Raw genomic sequence first — 17,572 nt, forward strand, 5'->3', positions numbered from 1 at the left:
ATAACTTTTTCCTAATTTTTTTATTTAACATCATCAAAAGCTAATAAAATTATTATAATCTAAAAAGTCGTACTCTCCGATTACGTACTTTCAAATTATCAAGATAATCGTTATTTTTATGGTTTGAATTGCAATAAAGAAAAAAAAAACTCAAAATATTGAACAATCGAATTAACATCCAAAAGCTTGGCTCTCAAAACCATTCAGAACAAAAGTCTAGCAAATTAAAAAGAAAGATAACAAAAAAAAAAAAAAAAACCAAAAACATCTAGAACACCACAATAAGGCACAAAATGGATAGTTAAAAATTTATCTATAGCTACTTGGAACCGGACATGAGAGCTTGGGCATCAGACACAGTTGGTAGCGCCGGGATGGCTCCTTTCTTGGTCGTGCATATTGCTCCACACGCGTTTGAGAATGCTAACGCCTGTTTCAGCTTCGCTTCATCCGTGAAGATGGAAGTGTCTTTTGCCATAGAAACCAACAAGGAGCCAACAAAAGAGTCACCGGCTCCTGTTGTATCAATTGCCTTGACTGGATACCCGGCCACCTTTCCCTTGAAGTTCTTGGTGTAATATCGACACCCTTTCTCTCCATCGGTAACAACCAAGAGCTTAAGACCATCATGCCACAAAGACTTGACTGCATCTTCATCATCACCACTCTTTTGTGTCAAGAATTCCACCTCATCATCACTCACCTACACACACACACACACAAAAGGTATATAATTTATAAGTTTTATATTGTAAAGAGTTAATTAATTAGATTAGGATTATATTCAATTCCAAATATGCACATATATATACCTTGATGAAATCAGCTTCATTCCAAATGCTCTTGATTCCTTGCCTGGCTGCCTCGGCCGAGGGCCATAGTGGAAGGCGGACGTTGGGGTCATAAGAGAGAAGGACCCCAGCCTGCTTAGCGGCCTTCATGGCAGCCAAGTGAGCAGACCTACATGGCTCGGTGATCAGACTGATGGAGCCATAGTGGAAGATCTTGGCTTTCTTAATCATGTCCATGTTGAGCTCAGACTCTTTTAGAAGCATGTCAGCACTTGGATTCCTATAAAACATGAACTCTCTTTCGCCGTCTTTCTTTAGTGTCACGAAAGCTAAAGCCGTCCTTGCGTGATCATCAAACAATACACCGTCGGCGTTCACTCCATTCTTCTTCAAGATGTCAGCCAACATGTATCCAAACTCATCTTTCCCAACCTATATATACATTATTCACATTATATATAATTGATCACTTATACATCAATAATAATTTCACTAAATATGAAGATAGTGCACTAGTTATAAATTAGTCTTTTAAAATAATTATAAATTTATGATTTTATATATTATAAGTTACAAAAAAGTAGATCTGGATGTATCTTCATAAAAAAAAAAGTAACTATGAATCAACCATAATAATAATGTCTAATGATCACCAAACAAAACTATTGATGATTGATCATATCTATTACATATATGTCCTTTACATAAGAACCATAGAAAACAACTTTTAAAAAAATAAACTAAAAACAACAACGCTTCATCACTACTTATATATATATAAACCAAATTATATATTGATCCATTAACGTCGATTATATAGTTATTTAAGAAAGAAGATTAATTAATGTTAATAACAATGAATATAAGCAAGAACAATGATAACAGTTTTTGATGCATATATGATCCATGTTATAATTGATATGAATATATATTACATATTAGATTTAAAGAAAAAGAATGCTTGATATATCTATCTATAATCATAATGCATTAGAAATCATGCATACAAAAAAGTAATGAAATTACGTACCTTGCCAACAAAGGCAGCAGAGCCACCTAGCTTGGAGATAGAACAAGCAACGTTAGCGGGAGCACCACCGGGGGCTTTTAGGAATCCTGGCGACTCAGCCAACGAGACACCGGAAACATCAGGAACGAAATCAATCAACATCTCTCCGAAACACACGATTGTTGAAGAAGCTGCCATTTTTTTTTTTTTATTTGAATAGTACGTAGAATTTGTTTAATTTGACGTAATGAAAGCTATTAAAAATTTATGATACAATGAGAATAATATTCGATCGATTGATGAATGAATGTGTGTGAATATTGATAATGATGATTGTATATATAGGAGGAGAAATAGAGATCGTGAAGAAGAAGGAATGGATAGAAATTAGAGTTTAAATGAAAATAATAGGATTTGATGGGTGAGATGAAGAAATCATGTTTGTTGAAGGATTTTCGGAATAATTATTGAAACGTAATTTTGACTCTTTATTATTTGTGCTCGATCTCTTGCTATTTTATCCATCTTTATCTTTATTTGGAATATCCATAACTATTTTTTTTTTTAATTTTTGAACTATATTATATATCCAAAATGTGTTGAGACATAATAACTATCCTGATTTTTTTTTAAATAATATATTTTTTCCTTCCATATATATAATTATGTTAGTTATATGCAACAGAATATTATGTATATTCGTATTATTACGTTCACATAACAGATTAATTGAGTAAGATCAATTTTAAGTGAATATATTTATCCGATCCTCTCTGTTTTCTTTTTGAACAAGAATACATTATCCTTAATTACTATATCCTTTCGTTCAAAAAAGTGTATAATGATAATAATAGTAATTATCCTAGATAATTACTTATTATAAATTAATAACTAATAACTAAATTTTAATACCGGTAATTAATATTATATGAGCAAATCAGTGAAGTTTTGCATTATCTTTAAATTTAATCTTGACCGTTTATAGTTATAAAATAATAGCACACAAATCCTATCTCAACAATAATACCGGAATATATTGATAAGATATTATCCATATATAATACAAAATTAATAAATGTAATATATAAAGTACAGAATTTTTGTCAAAACTTAGCATAAAAAATTTGTATTATTCGTATCAAAAATTCATCACTGAATTTTATGTTAATAAAACAACCAATCTATGCACATTAATAACATAATTTGTTATTAGCAAAACTCATAAATAAATAATAATTTTTTTTTTGACGATAAGTAAAATTAGGGAATAACTCACTATACAATGTCATCCCATAGGGGTTAGGAGATGGATATGCTTTTCATGAAAAAAAACTCCACCGACTTATTACTGTGACTTCAAGATATTGAACCATGATGCATTAACCGATTGGACTTGCATCTTATAATGTAATTATATAAGCTCATTATATTTTTTTTAAGGTATCTTGATTAAGGTTTTCATAAGAGTGTTTAAGTAAAACTGGACCAACAATTGATTTCTAAAAGAACTATGTAAGTCTTAACTTAAATAGATTCAAACTTAAAATTTATTCAAAAAATGACAAATCAAACATCCACCCTAATTAACATTGGGTGTTTGTAGCATGTCTTTTAATTTTCGAGTGTTGATGGCGGCCGGTTTAAGGCAAGGGAAGCCGTGTGGCCGGTAAGGTTCGAGGGTTGGATAGCTTCATGGCAGCTGCTAGCACCGGAAAAATGTCGCATATTTATGTTTGGTTGGGGGCAATGCAGGGAGTTTTTTGGGGGTATGTGAAAGTGTGAAACTATGAAGAAAACCTCATTTTCCCTTGTCAATAGTTTTTTCTTATGATACAAATTCAAATGTTAAGAGCAAAGTTGAAAAGCGAAATTTATTACAACAACAACTACAGGGCTCAATCCCTGCGCGGGTATGAGGGAGGTAAACTGTAGACAGTCTTACCTCTACACAAAGGTAGAGAGACTGCTTATATAGGGACCTCCGGCCACAAAGGAGTGCAAGACGGAAAATGAGAAATGTTTAGAAAATCATACCTGTCTGCCGAGAATCTGAAAAACAGAAATACCTGTCCGCTGGGTCCGGCTACTATGCGGGTCGAACGTTTATCAATCATGCGTCCTACCGATATCTTAGAAACATGTTTGACAATACAAATACCAATACGTATTGTCAAACATGTTTCTAAGATATCGGTAGGACGCATGATTGATAAACGTTCGACCCGCATAGTAGCCGGACCCAGCGAAATTTAAAAGACCTTATTGTATCTATAGGTCCACAAGTGGAAAAGACTTTACTGTTGCCACTTGCCAACTTAAATTTTTGTTATCTAAGCGGCAAGGGTGTAGTCGGTTTTTTTCATCTGGCTTGGCAAATCGGCTACACTATAGCATCTGGCTTGACAAGTTTAATCGGCAAGTTTCATCGGCTAGTTTTGGCCGATGCAAATGAACGTTGGGGTTGCACTTTTGAACATTGGGAGCGTATTTTTTTTTTTGGTTTTTTGGTCAAAGTGACTTTTTTTTTATTGGCAAATTTATGGCACTATACCCTCTATATTGGCAAGATTTCGGCTAGTATTGGCAAATCCATGTGGCATCTCCTAATTGTCTAATATTTAGCTAAAACTTACCAATTTGCCAATTTCTTGGTACTACACCCTTGCCCCTAATGGGGGCAATTGTAACAAGGGAGAAACAAAATTACAATCACAAATGATAGCAAGAGTCAAGTAATTATTTTAGTTGGAATATAAAGTTCAGATTATATAATGACAACTTGAAATTTTTATTGAACTTAGCCCTATGTATATGTAAACTAGAGCTAAAAACCCAACTCAAGCTCATCCATGTTGATCATTGTTGAGCTCCTAAATAGAACTCAAATCAGGTTTAGTCGAATTTGGTTTCTATATATAGATACTTTCGACCTAGTTAAGCAAATTAAACGAGCTTGAGTCCTCCTCGAACCAGACTCAAGCTTGTATCATAAAGACTCATCATTCAAGTTCGGCTAGTTATACTTTAAGCCTGGATAAAAAAATTATTCTATCAAACTCACATAGTATATACCAGAACAGTATCAAGCAACACTAGTAAAAGGTTGCAATTTGCAAACATAAACATCCTAGTTTTTCATGCTAAAGACTATAATCATGCCAAGCAGTTTTTTATAACTAAATAATACAGTTTACCACAGTCACACCACATTAGATGATTCTGAGACAAAGAAACTACTCAAATTTGTAATGTTTGTCAACAGTTTCTGAAACATCCCATGTGCAGCTCATACCGGATGGGAACTCAACCAAGTCGCCGGCGCCAAACTCCACAGCCTCATTGGATCCATCGGGGATCACCTTCACCTTCCCTTTCAGAAGAAAGCATGTCTCTTTTGACGAATACGTCCATGGAAATTTGCTTGGAGGGCATCCCCACCTATATCAATCACACATACTCAGTTCACATCTGTTTTCGAGTACAAACAAACACCAATATTCACAGTACTAGACAATTTCTTATAAATCTGCAAGATGCAGAAACTTATAAAAGAATTTCCACATTCAATAAAGGCCGGAAACAATCATAGATACCAACCCATAGTAAACTTATTTAACTAATAGTTTCGAAACTTTAAACCATAACCCAACCCGTTTTGGAAAATGGGTTAGTCATGTCGACCCGTTTACAACACATACCAAATCAAAGGTTACACGAGTATAAATTAATTGGAATGCAACACTATATTTATGGGTATAACATATATACAACTATTCGTATAAAATAATCTGAAATTATTTGAACATACATAACTAATTTGTTAGGGATATGATGGTTATTTTCTCGGAGGCAAAAAAAAAAACATAAAACTTCACCTTAAAACCAGTTAACTATATTTTGATAGTGACGAGAATGTTAATTAATGCTAATGTAACAAGACCAAACAAAGTTGAACACAAAACAATAATTATTATTATAATAATACAGTAGTGAATAATAATTAAACAAAAAAGGAAAAAGAGAGAAAAAGGAATTACTTGGGCCAAGATCTAACACCAAGATCAGTAAGTTTTGATTCAGGAGGATTTTTAACAATTTTAATTCCAGATTTCTCAATAGTAGTTGTCATTGTTTCTGAAGAAGATGAAGAAGCTTTGATGATTTGTGTTTGCTTTTTGGCAGCCTTGTTATTGTTGGTGTAATAAACCCCCCTTGAATGGAGATTTGTTATTAATTTTTTTCCACTAAAAAATGAAGATATGGAGTGATTGGTTGCGGGTGTAAGGCTGTTGTAATGAGTACTTGGTATAGTAACTTGTGTTTGGCTGGGGACCGAGAAATGTAATGCCATGTTTTTTTCTTATGCAAGCAATGGACATGGGATTTTTCATTTGTCACTAATATTTATATGTTTTCTTCCATCCATTATGGCCACTAAAATCTTATCACTAATTCACTATGCTTTGATGGATGCATATTTTTAAGGGAAAATTACATGTATGAACAAATTAAAGGGTATACTTCTTGGTTTAGACTACTTTTATAAAAATTTTCAATTTAGACAAACCCATCGTGGTGAACAGTAGAAAACAACAAGGATCAATCTATGACCAATAAAAAAAAAGACATGCTTTTTCCCTTCTTCCATAGTTTTCCATGTGGCAATACAACAAGAAGCCAAAAACCAACCCTTCCATAGTTTTTCATGTGGCCTACCCAAAAAATACCTAATTACCAAGCCAAAAACCAACATTTTCATTCTTCTTCCGTCAATACATAACAGATTTTTTTAAAGAAGTTTAAGAAGTTTCTGCATACTTCATCAAATGCTTCAAATATTTCAATGCTATGAATGGTCCTTCCAATATTAATTGTATTATGAACAGCGTGCTCTCATAACATTAATACAAATGACTTGCTCGTAATACTTGTTCTTGTTGGAGACAATGATGAAAACACACAAATACAAAGCATGAGATCTCTGATTGATCATTAATATTTTTTGAGTATATTACAACTTAACTACACCACTTGACTTAAGTACAAACTACTGACCATAGAAAATAACTACAAACTACACAAACGAAATCTAATTTATTTAAGCAAACTAAACTATCGGAAAAGTAGAACATGGGCACGTGGACGTGGGTGTGTATGTGTAACATTATTAGAATCGGCTTCATGTAATTGTTAGTTTTGAGAGAAAGAAAGCAGAAAAAGGTTTCATGGGATATGAATGTGGTTTGGTTAATGTCACAGAGGAGGGAGGGAGAAAAGGAAAAGCCAAGTGTCTTTTTATTACTGGCCATAGATAATCCGTGTTTTGTTCTACTGTTTCTCAAGGTAAATGTGTCTAAATCGGGGATTTTTACAAAACTAGTCCAAACTAAGAACTAAAACTTTAATTTTGTCCATACATATAATTTTCCCTATTTTTAAACTAGGCTTTGGGTGATTGAATATCACATAAACATGTCTAATGATCAGATCTTTTAAAAAAATGCAAGATAACATGTTAAAAATATGGAAAATTACTCGTATTAACGACTCATGAAACGAGTTACATTGACATGTTAATGTCTTTTTTTTTATGAACGGCAAAATTTCATTAATAAACTAGCAAGCAACTAGAAATTTATAAAGAAAAATCATCCCACAAAAAAAAAACTGAAATTACACCAATCCATACAAGTTAGGGATCTAAACTTAGACATGTTTTTAATCCAAAAATAGGCTTGAGCTTTGATTTCATGCTTGATTTCGTTGAGTATGAATGACTTATCGTTGAATCTCATAATTATTCATAGCTTTCCAAATACACCAACAAGTTATAAGGATGATTACACTTATCACTTTGCGTTTTCCGTTGATACTTGGCTATGTTTATGAAACTCCAGCAAGTCTTTGATAAAGAATGCATATAACAATGGCAAGTGACACCAAGATATAACAAAGTCTCATATATGATGTAATAAGTGCTCTGCGTCTTCATCAGCTTGTGCACAAAGTGGACATAAAGTAGAATTGAAGTGCATACCTCTAGTTGCAAGAGCAGTGCGGGTTGGAAGACAGTTCTTGTTTGCCCTCCATGCACAAATGTTAACCAGAATCATCTCTTATGGGTTGGTGACCCATTAGTAAGGTCTTTGACTTTGAGAAAACCCACCAGGGCTCAAATTTCACTTTCTACATCTGTAAGAATGGATTGTTATGGGGGGTTTTCGAGAATTCTGGGTTTCATCTCAGACATATGTGGTTCGAGCTCTACATACTGCTCAATTGTATGTCACTGTGGTTTCTCGAATGCTAACTACTAACTCGCTGTTCAAAAAATAAAAAATATATGAATGCTGCACGTCCATATGGAGTTGTATATCATCCATGCAATTTAAAAATCTTTTCCAGTTTTTTGTAACAGAGAATTAAATATTAAATGCAGTAATAACATTATATCACAGTTTACAGTTTACCAATGCATGTAAAATAACACAACTTCACTGCTTGATCTATAATTTGGATTCCTCTTTAGAGTTTAGACTTGAACAACCCATATGAGATTTCTATTTCACAAGACATGATTCCCTTGTATGTCAGTGGTAATATGACCAGTCCTAGGTTTCAGTGTGTAATGGACTTAGAACCGACTACTATTATCTGTGGGAGTTCCCATTTAAATCATGAGTCACTCTAATTCTCGATTTTCCATTTTTCTATGATAACTTTCATTTGTCTGTCTCGCTTTCGAACCTGTAAAACAAACAAGATGTCCAGTTAAAAAGATGGAACCCCAAAAAGGTAAAAGAGAATTAGCTAAAAGTGGTCATCAGTTGGACATGCATCCTTCCCTGTATCAGATTGCTTACTCTCTTAGCAGTTGGCTAAATTAAACCTAGTTACCAGTTCAATATACTTTTGGTAGCTTTTGCTTATCTAATGTAGCATGCAAACATGGAACCATAAGTTTAAAGGTCATCTTATTTTTTAGAACGGCAAGTGTTAGATGTTAATGATTCGAACCCGGGCATTGACATCCAAGGTGGGCAGTATGCATTTAAAGGTCATTTACCTCCACCCGAGGCCTTTCTCCGCGAAGCAACGCATCCACACTTCTTTCCGTCTGAAGAAAAAAACTTACATATATAAGGAATACAAACAGGCACACATGCACACACAAACATACAGAGTGAGAGATTGAATACCTTATGCACAACCCAATGATGTCTATCTCTCATTTCAATCATAAAGGGGAAGGTAGGAGGACTACCTCTCTCGCTGATACTTTTCCTGCCATCTCTCTTCCGGGCTTCTTGATCTCCTAAAGTAACACTTTCTACTCCCCCTGCCTGTACAAAAAAAATACCAGGAGACGAAACTTCACCAATTACGTTGCAAAAAAAAAAAAAAAACACAATAAAACTAACTTGGTAACAAGAAATAAGTCAAAGGTGAAGATATACACAATAAGTAAATGATCTGATGGCATCTCTTAAAAGGTTAACTTGCCAAATGCTGACAGTTCAAAAGTTAAAGCATAGTGTTTGTATTCTATTAGTTAGGAACTTACCAAATGAGAGAGAACAGGATTCTTTATTATATTTTCGAGTCGCTCACCATGAGCACTGCCGATAAGCATGACCCCTCTTTCGGCAATTGACTGGCAAGCACTAGCTTCAGCCCGAGTGCTGATTTCATCAATAATGATCACTTCAGGCATGTGATTCTCCACTGCCTCAATCATCACTTTGTGTTGCGTAGACGGTTTTGAAACCTGCATTCTTCTTGCACTGCCTATTGCTGGATGTGGTATATCTCCGCCACCTCCTATTTCATTACTAGTATCAACAACAACCTATCTTTATTGTTAGTATGATTCTTAAATGCAGTTTTGGCATCAGCGTATGTTTAAAGAACTTAGAAAAAGCACAAACAGAATTGTAAAAGCCAAAAGTACCACTCTTTTTTGTAGCTCATCTGATAAAACTCGAGATATCTCTCGCATAACAGTAGTCTTTCCTACACCGGGTCTGTAAATAGGAGTTTTGAATATTAAGATTGTCTGAATTATATTTCAATCATGATAAAATTAGAGAAGTGTTGACCAAAAGGACATTTGTGGTGTCATGGGACGAAAGGGAGTCATTTTCTAGGATATTTAACAACAAATGCAATTCTGATTTGAACCTTCACAAAAAAATAGTCCTCCATTATTTTAAAGAGAGTATACTTCAGAACAAGTTTGTTCATCACTTTAGCTCAGCATTTTTTTTATAAATCCATCTAGACAATCAATTTAGATGCTTGTCAGTAAAAATAACCATCTACCTTCCAATAAAGAGGATACTCTCTCCAAACTGAAGCAGATCCCGGACCATATCAATGTGACCCCGTACAGCCCTGCCAACTCGACAAGTTAACCCAACTACTACACCCTTTCGATTCCTGACTGCAGATATGCGGTGCAGGGTGCCAGTGATCCCGGCTCTATTATCCCCTCCAATTTCTCCAATTGCATTCTCAGCAAATTCTAACTCATCCATTGAGATCTGTTTAAGTGTTTATGAATTATTAATAAGCTAAACTACAAAATGAGCTGAGAACTACTGGTCCATTGAACCATCTTTCGAGAATGGTTAAACATAGAGGTGACAAAATCATGTGTTGGGGAGGGGACAAAAAGGGTAATTTTTATAGTTACAGGTCAAAAACAAATGGGTTCACTTTACAAGGTCAAATATGAGCACAAAAAATTACTTCAATGGTAAAATAACTAATACGAGTAGTATCTTTTAGCAGATTTTATGCATTCAATAAGACTTGGTCGCCTAATAACCTGCTTGAACCATTTGACACATTTCCTAATAAGCTAATTCTATTGATTTTGCCCCTTTGACCTGTTAGAGATAAAACCTATCCCAACTTGACCCATTTTTTAGTAGATTGATCAGCATTGCCACCTCTAGCTAACCCCAAGCACATTACATATCTGATTTTATCAATATAAGTAACATTTACCTCGGTATCTCTTAGATACTTTCGCCCTGAATCACCAAGGAAGCATGCAACTGGTAACCGACCTAGATCCAATATTACCTACTGGCATAAGTAGGATACAATGAAGTGCGGGAAAAATGTAAAGATGGAGAGGATTTGTGCATTTAATTATGCTTTGGCAGGAGAACAACATAGTGAGCCAAATGTATCATTGTATCAATTAGAATATTTGGCAGTTGGATAGTAGAATATAAGTTCAGTTTATAGCAGTTTTCCCCTGTAAACCATTGTACATTTAACTTACATACAGGACACAAACTGCAAAATCATAGAATATTAGAAAAAGAAAACGAGACAGAAATGAATCACCTCTAATAGTTGATCTTTTTTAGACTCCATTACAAGCTTGTCACGCAAATCATGTGGAAGGATCTGAAAACCACATGGAAGAATTAAATTAAACTCCAAATGGCCAAATGAACCAAGAACAAAATGAAAGAGCCTATTGCCAGTGCGTCACAAGCTCACAATCCGTGGAAAAATCACATTAATCAAGATATAAAGGACAAAGAACCATAGTATTCATAGAGTTGGAAAAAAAAGCATAAATCTACATTAGGGGTAACAACCATGTCGTGTTCAGGATGATGATTTCTCAACCCAAATCCAACCCATTTACTTTAATGTGTCAAAATGTTGAACACAAAGCCAATTCATATGTTAAAACAGTTTAATCATGTCAACTCGTTTATGACCTATATCAAACACAAAAGGTACACGATAATAACTTATACGTCGAAATTGTCGATATTTCGAATGCACACAATAACTATTAAGACATAAAGTATAGATATAGACATATAGTAATCATGTCATTAAGTTCAAACCAAAACCGAGCCATTTATAGCACGTTTTAGTCACGTCAACCAATTATGACTCCAACCAGTTTGTTTTTGTGTTGGGCTTGTTCGTCGTGTCAGAAATTTGCCACCCCTAATCCACAGTAATTACTTGTATTCACTATAATCATTAATATATATATATAGTTTTAGGTTACTGTGCAAAGTGTGCAAAACACTAATATGCAGCTTAAAGATTACAGTGTCGATAGAAAAACATACAACTTAACTACTATTTCTTTTCCTATGGACACTCTATGTCAGTGTTAATTAAGATCTATGTTAATAGAACTATTAACATACATCTTGTTAACACTGATATACATCTTAGGGTATTAGTAATAGTTCAGATGTACTAACATACAACTTAACTATTAGTAGTGATAGCTAAGCTTTATGTTAGTACTTCCATACATGGCAGCAAAAATCTGTCAATTGTTCTTAGGGCTGCCGCCCATAGGTAAATCACCCCATCACCAATCACCCCTTTGAGCTATCACACCCTATGACCTATCACCTCACCAGCTACCCTTTATTTAATGTCTTAAGGGCATAGGCCACTCTGAATCACAGTTTTCGGCTGTGGTGGTGGTGGTTTGAGAATGTGTTTTTATGACAATTCGCATGTAAAGACACTTCCATCCATAACCTTCCCCTATATATATGTATATATGTAGGGGAAAGATAACTAGAGTACAAGAAATTCAAAAGGTACAAAAAAGTACAAGGGGATATCTTCTTCCCCCTTCCTTCTTCTCCGGGGAGATTGCCGCCGCCAGCCACCCCCTCCTTCTCCGGCGAGACAACCACCGCCACCACCATCATCATCTCCGACCACCCCAACCACTGCGCTGGCGCCAACAGCAAGGGCTTCCCCCGTACCATATCAAACCGCCACCATCTCTTGGATCGTCACCCATCAAATCCATACGATTTCCATATGCATTCCCTGACAACCGGTTTAGAACGAATGAGGGCAACGCCCGTACCGTATCCACCCGAAAACGAACCTGATTCTCACCGGAAAAGTCTCCGGAGATGTCGCCGGAGCCCGGAGGTGCTGGCAGTGGTTGTCTCGTCGGAGAAGAAGGAAGGAGGAGGAGGTGTGGCGGTCGCCGGAGAAGAAGGTGGTGGCTGGCGCCGACAGTCTCTTCGGAGAAAAAGGAAGGAGGAAGAGGATCCAACGGTGCCTTGTAATTTTTGGATTGCTTGTACTCTAAGGCCTCTGCCAACCCAGCAGCTCTTCCAGACTCTTCCTTACTACCACATCAGCTTTTCTCTCTCCTTAAATCACCTCTTCCTACTAACTACCAACCCTACCTCTTCTTCACCTCTTCCTCATCTTTTCCTTCACTTTATTTATCTATATTTTATCTTTACACACACACACAAACTTAGGTCGGGTCCACGACACCTCTTCCTCACCCGGTGATGGGGGGAAGAGGTAAACAAGGAAGAGCCAAGATGAGACACGGTGCCAACGCAAGAGGAGAGAAGACGAGCGAGGAAGAGAAATAACGCCGGGGTTGGCACCGGCCTAAATAACCCACCCCTATGTGTGTGTGTGTGTGTGTGTGTGTATAGGACAAGGTTCATGCGAGAACCATCTTAATTGAAATAATCATGATCAGGGGCTGAATTGAGGGTTGCATACCCTCCAAAAATACATATTAGTGCTAAATTTTCAATATTTACAACAATTATGGGATAATTACTAGTGCACATCCAGATTACAACCAAAGAATACCCTGTGCTAAAAAAACTTTCTACATAATGCATACTCTGAAATGATTACCTAAATCCGCCAATGATCATGATAACCTCTAAATTATAACTTGATGTTCATATGAGAATGGTATATGTGAACATATTCGTTCACATATGAACATATCAAGTTATACTCTAATTATCTTTCCCCTATATATATATATATATATATATAACAAGAAGACAAGGTTTGAGCATGGAGGAAACAATAGAGTAGTAGCTAAGGTAAGGATGAAAGCAATAAATGAAGCAGCAGCAGTCAATACACAGAAAAAGAAGTGAAAAAGGAATTGAATAAATCCATTATTATTGTTGATACCTTTAATAATTCATGGATGTCATCAGAAGGTGTGCACTTGACCATGGGAATTGAAATGGAACTATTATAATTATAATTATTGTGTTTGTGTTTGTAACTGTAATTGTAATTAGGTAGAAAATTGTGTTTATAAAAAGAAGAAGAAGATGAGGATGAACAGCTACCACAACGTATGGACATGATGATGAAAATTGGGTGTGTTGAATCTCTGGTCTGGTGTAGACGTCTCCTTCCTAATCCTCCTATACTGTGGAGTCGGAACAAGGGTAAACAAAGGGAATCATACATAGTACAAAAACATTGTTTTCTGAAGTTATACTGTAACAAAAAACATTGTACAAAAACATTGTTTTTCACTTTTTAATAGAATATTTGAAAACATTTTTTTTTTATTTATTTTTTTCATTTTTCATTTTCGTATTCTCATCTCTTACATGTTTTTTATTTTCTAATTAGAATGCATTTTTAAAATTTTATTTTTTTTTAAAAAAATTAAAAACCCTTTTCTTTTTTAGAAAACTAAAAATGAATAATTGGAAAACACTTGCTGACAACCAAACGGGAGTTTTTTTTTTTTTTTGCGTACAAATGAAACTTATGTTAATTGATATTGCCATTAAAAATGGAAAAAAAAATTTTGATTTTTTTTTCCCATGAATGTGGACCGTGGAAGAGAGATTACAAAATAATATCATCCGCCACTTCTAACCACAAGTTCAACTTCCTGGGGTGTGGGTCCCAAACCAAATAACATAATCCGCCACATCAGCAAGAATTATCCTATGTGATAGAAGCATCAGATTTCATGTCCAACGTCCAACCAATCAAAACCATCCTACATGTCAAGTCCACATCCACCTAAACCTCCCATTTAGCATGCACCTCTCCTTTCACATTTTTTCTCATCCTAAACTATCACAAACAAACTCAATATCCCTTTTTTTTTGTTGTTTCCGGCCAACCCCATCACCGGAAAACATTTAAGAATGGCTTCTTCATTGGCAGCTTCTACCGCCTCGGCATCCCTCGGAGTGTCGGAACTCCTTGGAAACAGACTTAACTTGTCTGGTGCAGCCAGGACAGCTCCTTCCACTCCTGTCACCTTTAAGATTGTTGCTCTTTTCCAAAAGAAGAAACCCGCACCCAAGGCTAAGCCCGTTGCTGTCACCCCGGCCTCCGATGAGCTCGCCAAGTGGTATGGTAAGTACTGCTCACATGCTCGATCACTATATTTATATCTATATCTATACTATATATCTATATTATATTATAAAGCAGATTTCTCTTAAATTTTCAACATTGAACTTGAAATTTTCAATATTGATTTTAAGTACTTCCCCAAAATGTCCCTCCTATCTATTATATATTTACCTAATAGAATAATAACCAATATATATCCAATAGACATAAACACACAGCTTTATTAAAAAAACAATAAAAAAAAGTGATTATAACAGTTAACCTATCTACTGAATTCTAGTTTAAGAAACACGTAAATTGTTGCGCAGCTTTGTAAAATCTTTGCACAAGTTCTCAAGTTTGTTACACATGGAGTATTAAGTAAATACTCAAAGTAGAAGCAATATGAGCTTAAATTTCTACATTACTTTGTATGCAGCTATGGTTATGATCCGTTTGGTCTAGGAAAGAAACCAGAAGACTTTGCCAAGTAAGTTCACTTTTAAGTCTTAGAAAAGATTGATTCTGAGTTGGAATATATATCATATACACTCGTATAATGTAATTCTTAATTAGAAGCCCCTGTAGTTATATATATAAGTGTCTTAATTTCAGATACCAAGCATTCGAGCTGATTCATGCACGATGGGCAATGTTGGGTGCAGCTGGTTGTATCATTCCTGAGGCCTTCAACAAATACGGCGCTTCCTGTGAACCTGAAGCTGTGTGGTTCAAGGTTTGGAATCATTCTCTAACTAATTGAGGACAAAACCTTTAGCATTAATTTATAACTGATGTATGTGACTGTGGTTAAATGCAGACTGGAGCTCTTCTACTCGACGGCAACACATTGAACTACTTTGGAAAGAACATCCCTATAAATTTGGTCCTGGTTGTTGCTGCCGAGGTTGTTCTTGTTGGTGGTGCAGAATACTACAGAATCACCAATGGCTTGGTATGCCTATATATGAATGAACACATTAATTGTTTCAAAGTATGTAATTCTTGTTATATCAGTTAATGAACTTGGGAGGTTTAATGTGCAGGATTTTGAGGACAAGTTGCACCCTGGTGGACCATTCGATCCATTGGGTCTTGGCAAGGACACAGACCAGCTTGCTTTGTTGAAGGTTAAGGAGATCAAGAATGGCAGACTAGCTATGTTCTCCATGTTTGCATTCTTCATCCAAGCTTACGTGACCGGAGAGGGTCCTGTAGAAAACCTTACATCTCACTTGAGCGACCCCTTTGGAAACAACTTATTGACCGTGATTTCTGGGAATATTGAAAGAACCCCAACCCTGTAAACTCCATTTGTACTCTAAATGATGACAATCAGATCGTTTATGTATCTTATATATTTGTTTTTGATCCATTGTGTATTATGAGGAGACGATCAATCGTTGAACTGGTAGACGTTATATTTTAGAAACGAAATCCTTGGTTTTATGTATGCTCTTGGACTTTGCAACTTCACTAATGATCTGTTTATAGTATTCACATACACAAGAACCAGTAACTCGTTAACATAAAGTCAGGGTTCGAATGCCATAATAAGAATTTACTGAAGTATGTGATCTAAAAGCACTAATCTGTTAGCTGGGCATAACTGTATGTCCTTAAAAGATAGATACATCATATGTGAACTCAAAATACAATCATCACAAGATATGTTAATCAAAACTCTAATCCTCATCTTAACCTAAATAACTTCATCGTCACTACCATGAGGAAGCAGATGTTTTTATGTATTGGCACAATTCAGATTATATCGATATGCTTCTAAAGCAGCAAAGCTAAACACATAATTCAATCATTTTGTTTGATAAATGAAGGATGATGAGACTTGCAGTTAATCATGGACAACGAAAAAGTAACTCTTAAAATCGCTCATGAAATCAAAGACAAACAGCTTCACTACTCCAGTTTCATCTGAAAACACCGTTGTCTTTAACCTAACAATGGCACAATAAGTGTAGAAGTCATGTTGGTGCATTTTCGGGTGACAACATCATTATAGAAATTTTGTCTTAAGTTTATTGAATATGTACTTTTAATAAACGTTAAGTATTTCGTATAATAAAGTCAAACCTCGAATTGGTCAACACGTTGATTTGGTCGAGCTCGACCTGGTCAAGCTCGAATGGGCATACGAGTTGGGCTTGGTCCATAAAGTTTGAGGTCCGACTAGTCCATTAGTTTTAGTATAAATAGAGATTAAACCCTATGTTTAAGATTGTTCTTTTCTAGTCATTGTAATTCGTATTTTGGGACTTGGTATTTACTTGTAATTGCATTTACCGAAGTAATATACAGTTCCAGTTTATTCATATTCGTGTTCGTGTTGTTGATTGCTTTTGTATAAGAATTTCCGCACTTATACATTAGTTACTTAATCTCGTTTGATCTAGTGGCATAGGGATTTTCAGGTCATTTGCTTAATTAGTGATCAAGTTAGAAGAAATAGCAGATCCCGAATGCTAGGCATTTTCGTAGGAGCTAACGGACTACAAAATGAAACATTTCGTCTTGATTGATGAGTACTGGTAATCCGATATTTCCATGTCTCTACGATCGATTCAAAGTTAAGGGCTGAAAGATAACCAATAACTAATTA

At 35.3% G+C, this 17,572-nt stretch overlaps 4 protein-coding genes across 5 annotated transcripts; 1 reads left to right on the forward strand and 3 right to left on the reverse strand.

Moving 5' to 3' along the window:
- Positions 1-175: 175 nt before the first annotated feature.
- Positions 176-2,116, reverse strand: LOC122588913 (probable fructokinase-5). Its single transcript, XM_043761131.1, has 3 exons — positions 1,822-2,116; positions 813-1,223; positions 176-703 (listed from the first exon to the last, which is right to left on the reverse strand). Exons 1-3 carry the CDS (start codon positions 1,996-1,998, stop codon positions 320-322), a joined length of 972 nt encoding a protein of 323 aa, XP_043617066.1. The 5' UTR covers positions 1,999-2,116; the 3' UTR covers positions 176-319.
- A 2,834-nt stretch (positions 2,117-4,950) lies between these two features.
- On the reverse strand, positions 4,951-6,173 carry LOC122588914. The gene is made up of 2 exons (XM_043761132.1): positions 5,838-6,173; positions 4,951-5,238 (listed from the first exon to the last, which is right to left on the reverse strand). Exons 1-2 carry the CDS (start codon positions 6,149-6,151, stop codon positions 5,034-5,036), a joined length of 519 nt encoding a protein of 172 aa, XP_043617067.1. The 5' UTR covers positions 6,152-6,173; the 3' UTR covers positions 4,951-5,033.
- Positions 6,174-8,258: 2,085 nt separating this feature from the next.
- On the reverse strand, positions 8,259-14,095 carry LOC122589257 (uncharacterized protein ycf45). Of its 2 annotated transcripts, none has more exons than XM_043761524.1 (9): positions 13,777-14,092; positions 11,161-11,223; positions 10,813-10,890; positions 10,123-10,343; positions 9,752-9,824; positions 9,365-9,649; positions 9,000-9,143; positions 8,867-8,917; positions 8,259-8,547 (listed from the first exon to the last, which is right to left on the reverse strand). In XM_043761524.1, exons 1-9 carry the CDS (start codon positions 14,062-14,064, stop codon positions 8,488-8,490), a joined length of 1,263 nt encoding a protein of 420 aa, XP_043617459.1. In that variant the 5' UTR covers positions 14,065-14,092; the 3' UTR covers positions 8,259-8,487. The 2 variants fall into 2 exon arrangements, 1 of the variants encoding a protein (XP_043617459.1); XR_006322242.1 differs by having other exon boundaries at positions 8,339-8,547; positions 9,412-9,649; positions 13,777-14,095.
- Positions 14,096-14,762: 667 nt separating this feature from the next.
- Positions 14,763-16,262, forward strand: LOC122588214 (chlorophyll a-b binding protein CP26, chloroplastic-like). Its single transcript, XM_043760339.1, has 5 exons — positions 14,763-14,971; positions 15,395-15,445; positions 15,571-15,691; positions 15,776-15,910; positions 16,002-16,262. The coding sequence occupies exons 1-5, from the start codon at positions 14,763-14,765 to the stop codon at positions 16,260-16,262; spliced, it is 777 nt and encodes a 258-aa protein (XP_043616274.1).
- The last annotated feature ends 1,310 nt before the right edge of the window (positions 16,263-17,572 follow it).

This window comes from Erigeron canadensis, chromosome 2, assembly GCF_010389155.1.
Source record: "Erigeron canadensis isolate Cc75 chromosome 2, C_canadensis_v1, whole genome shotgun sequence".
Taxonomy (NCBI): domain Eukaryota; kingdom Viridiplantae; phylum Streptophyta; class Magnoliopsida; order Asterales; family Asteraceae; genus Erigeron; species Erigeron canadensis.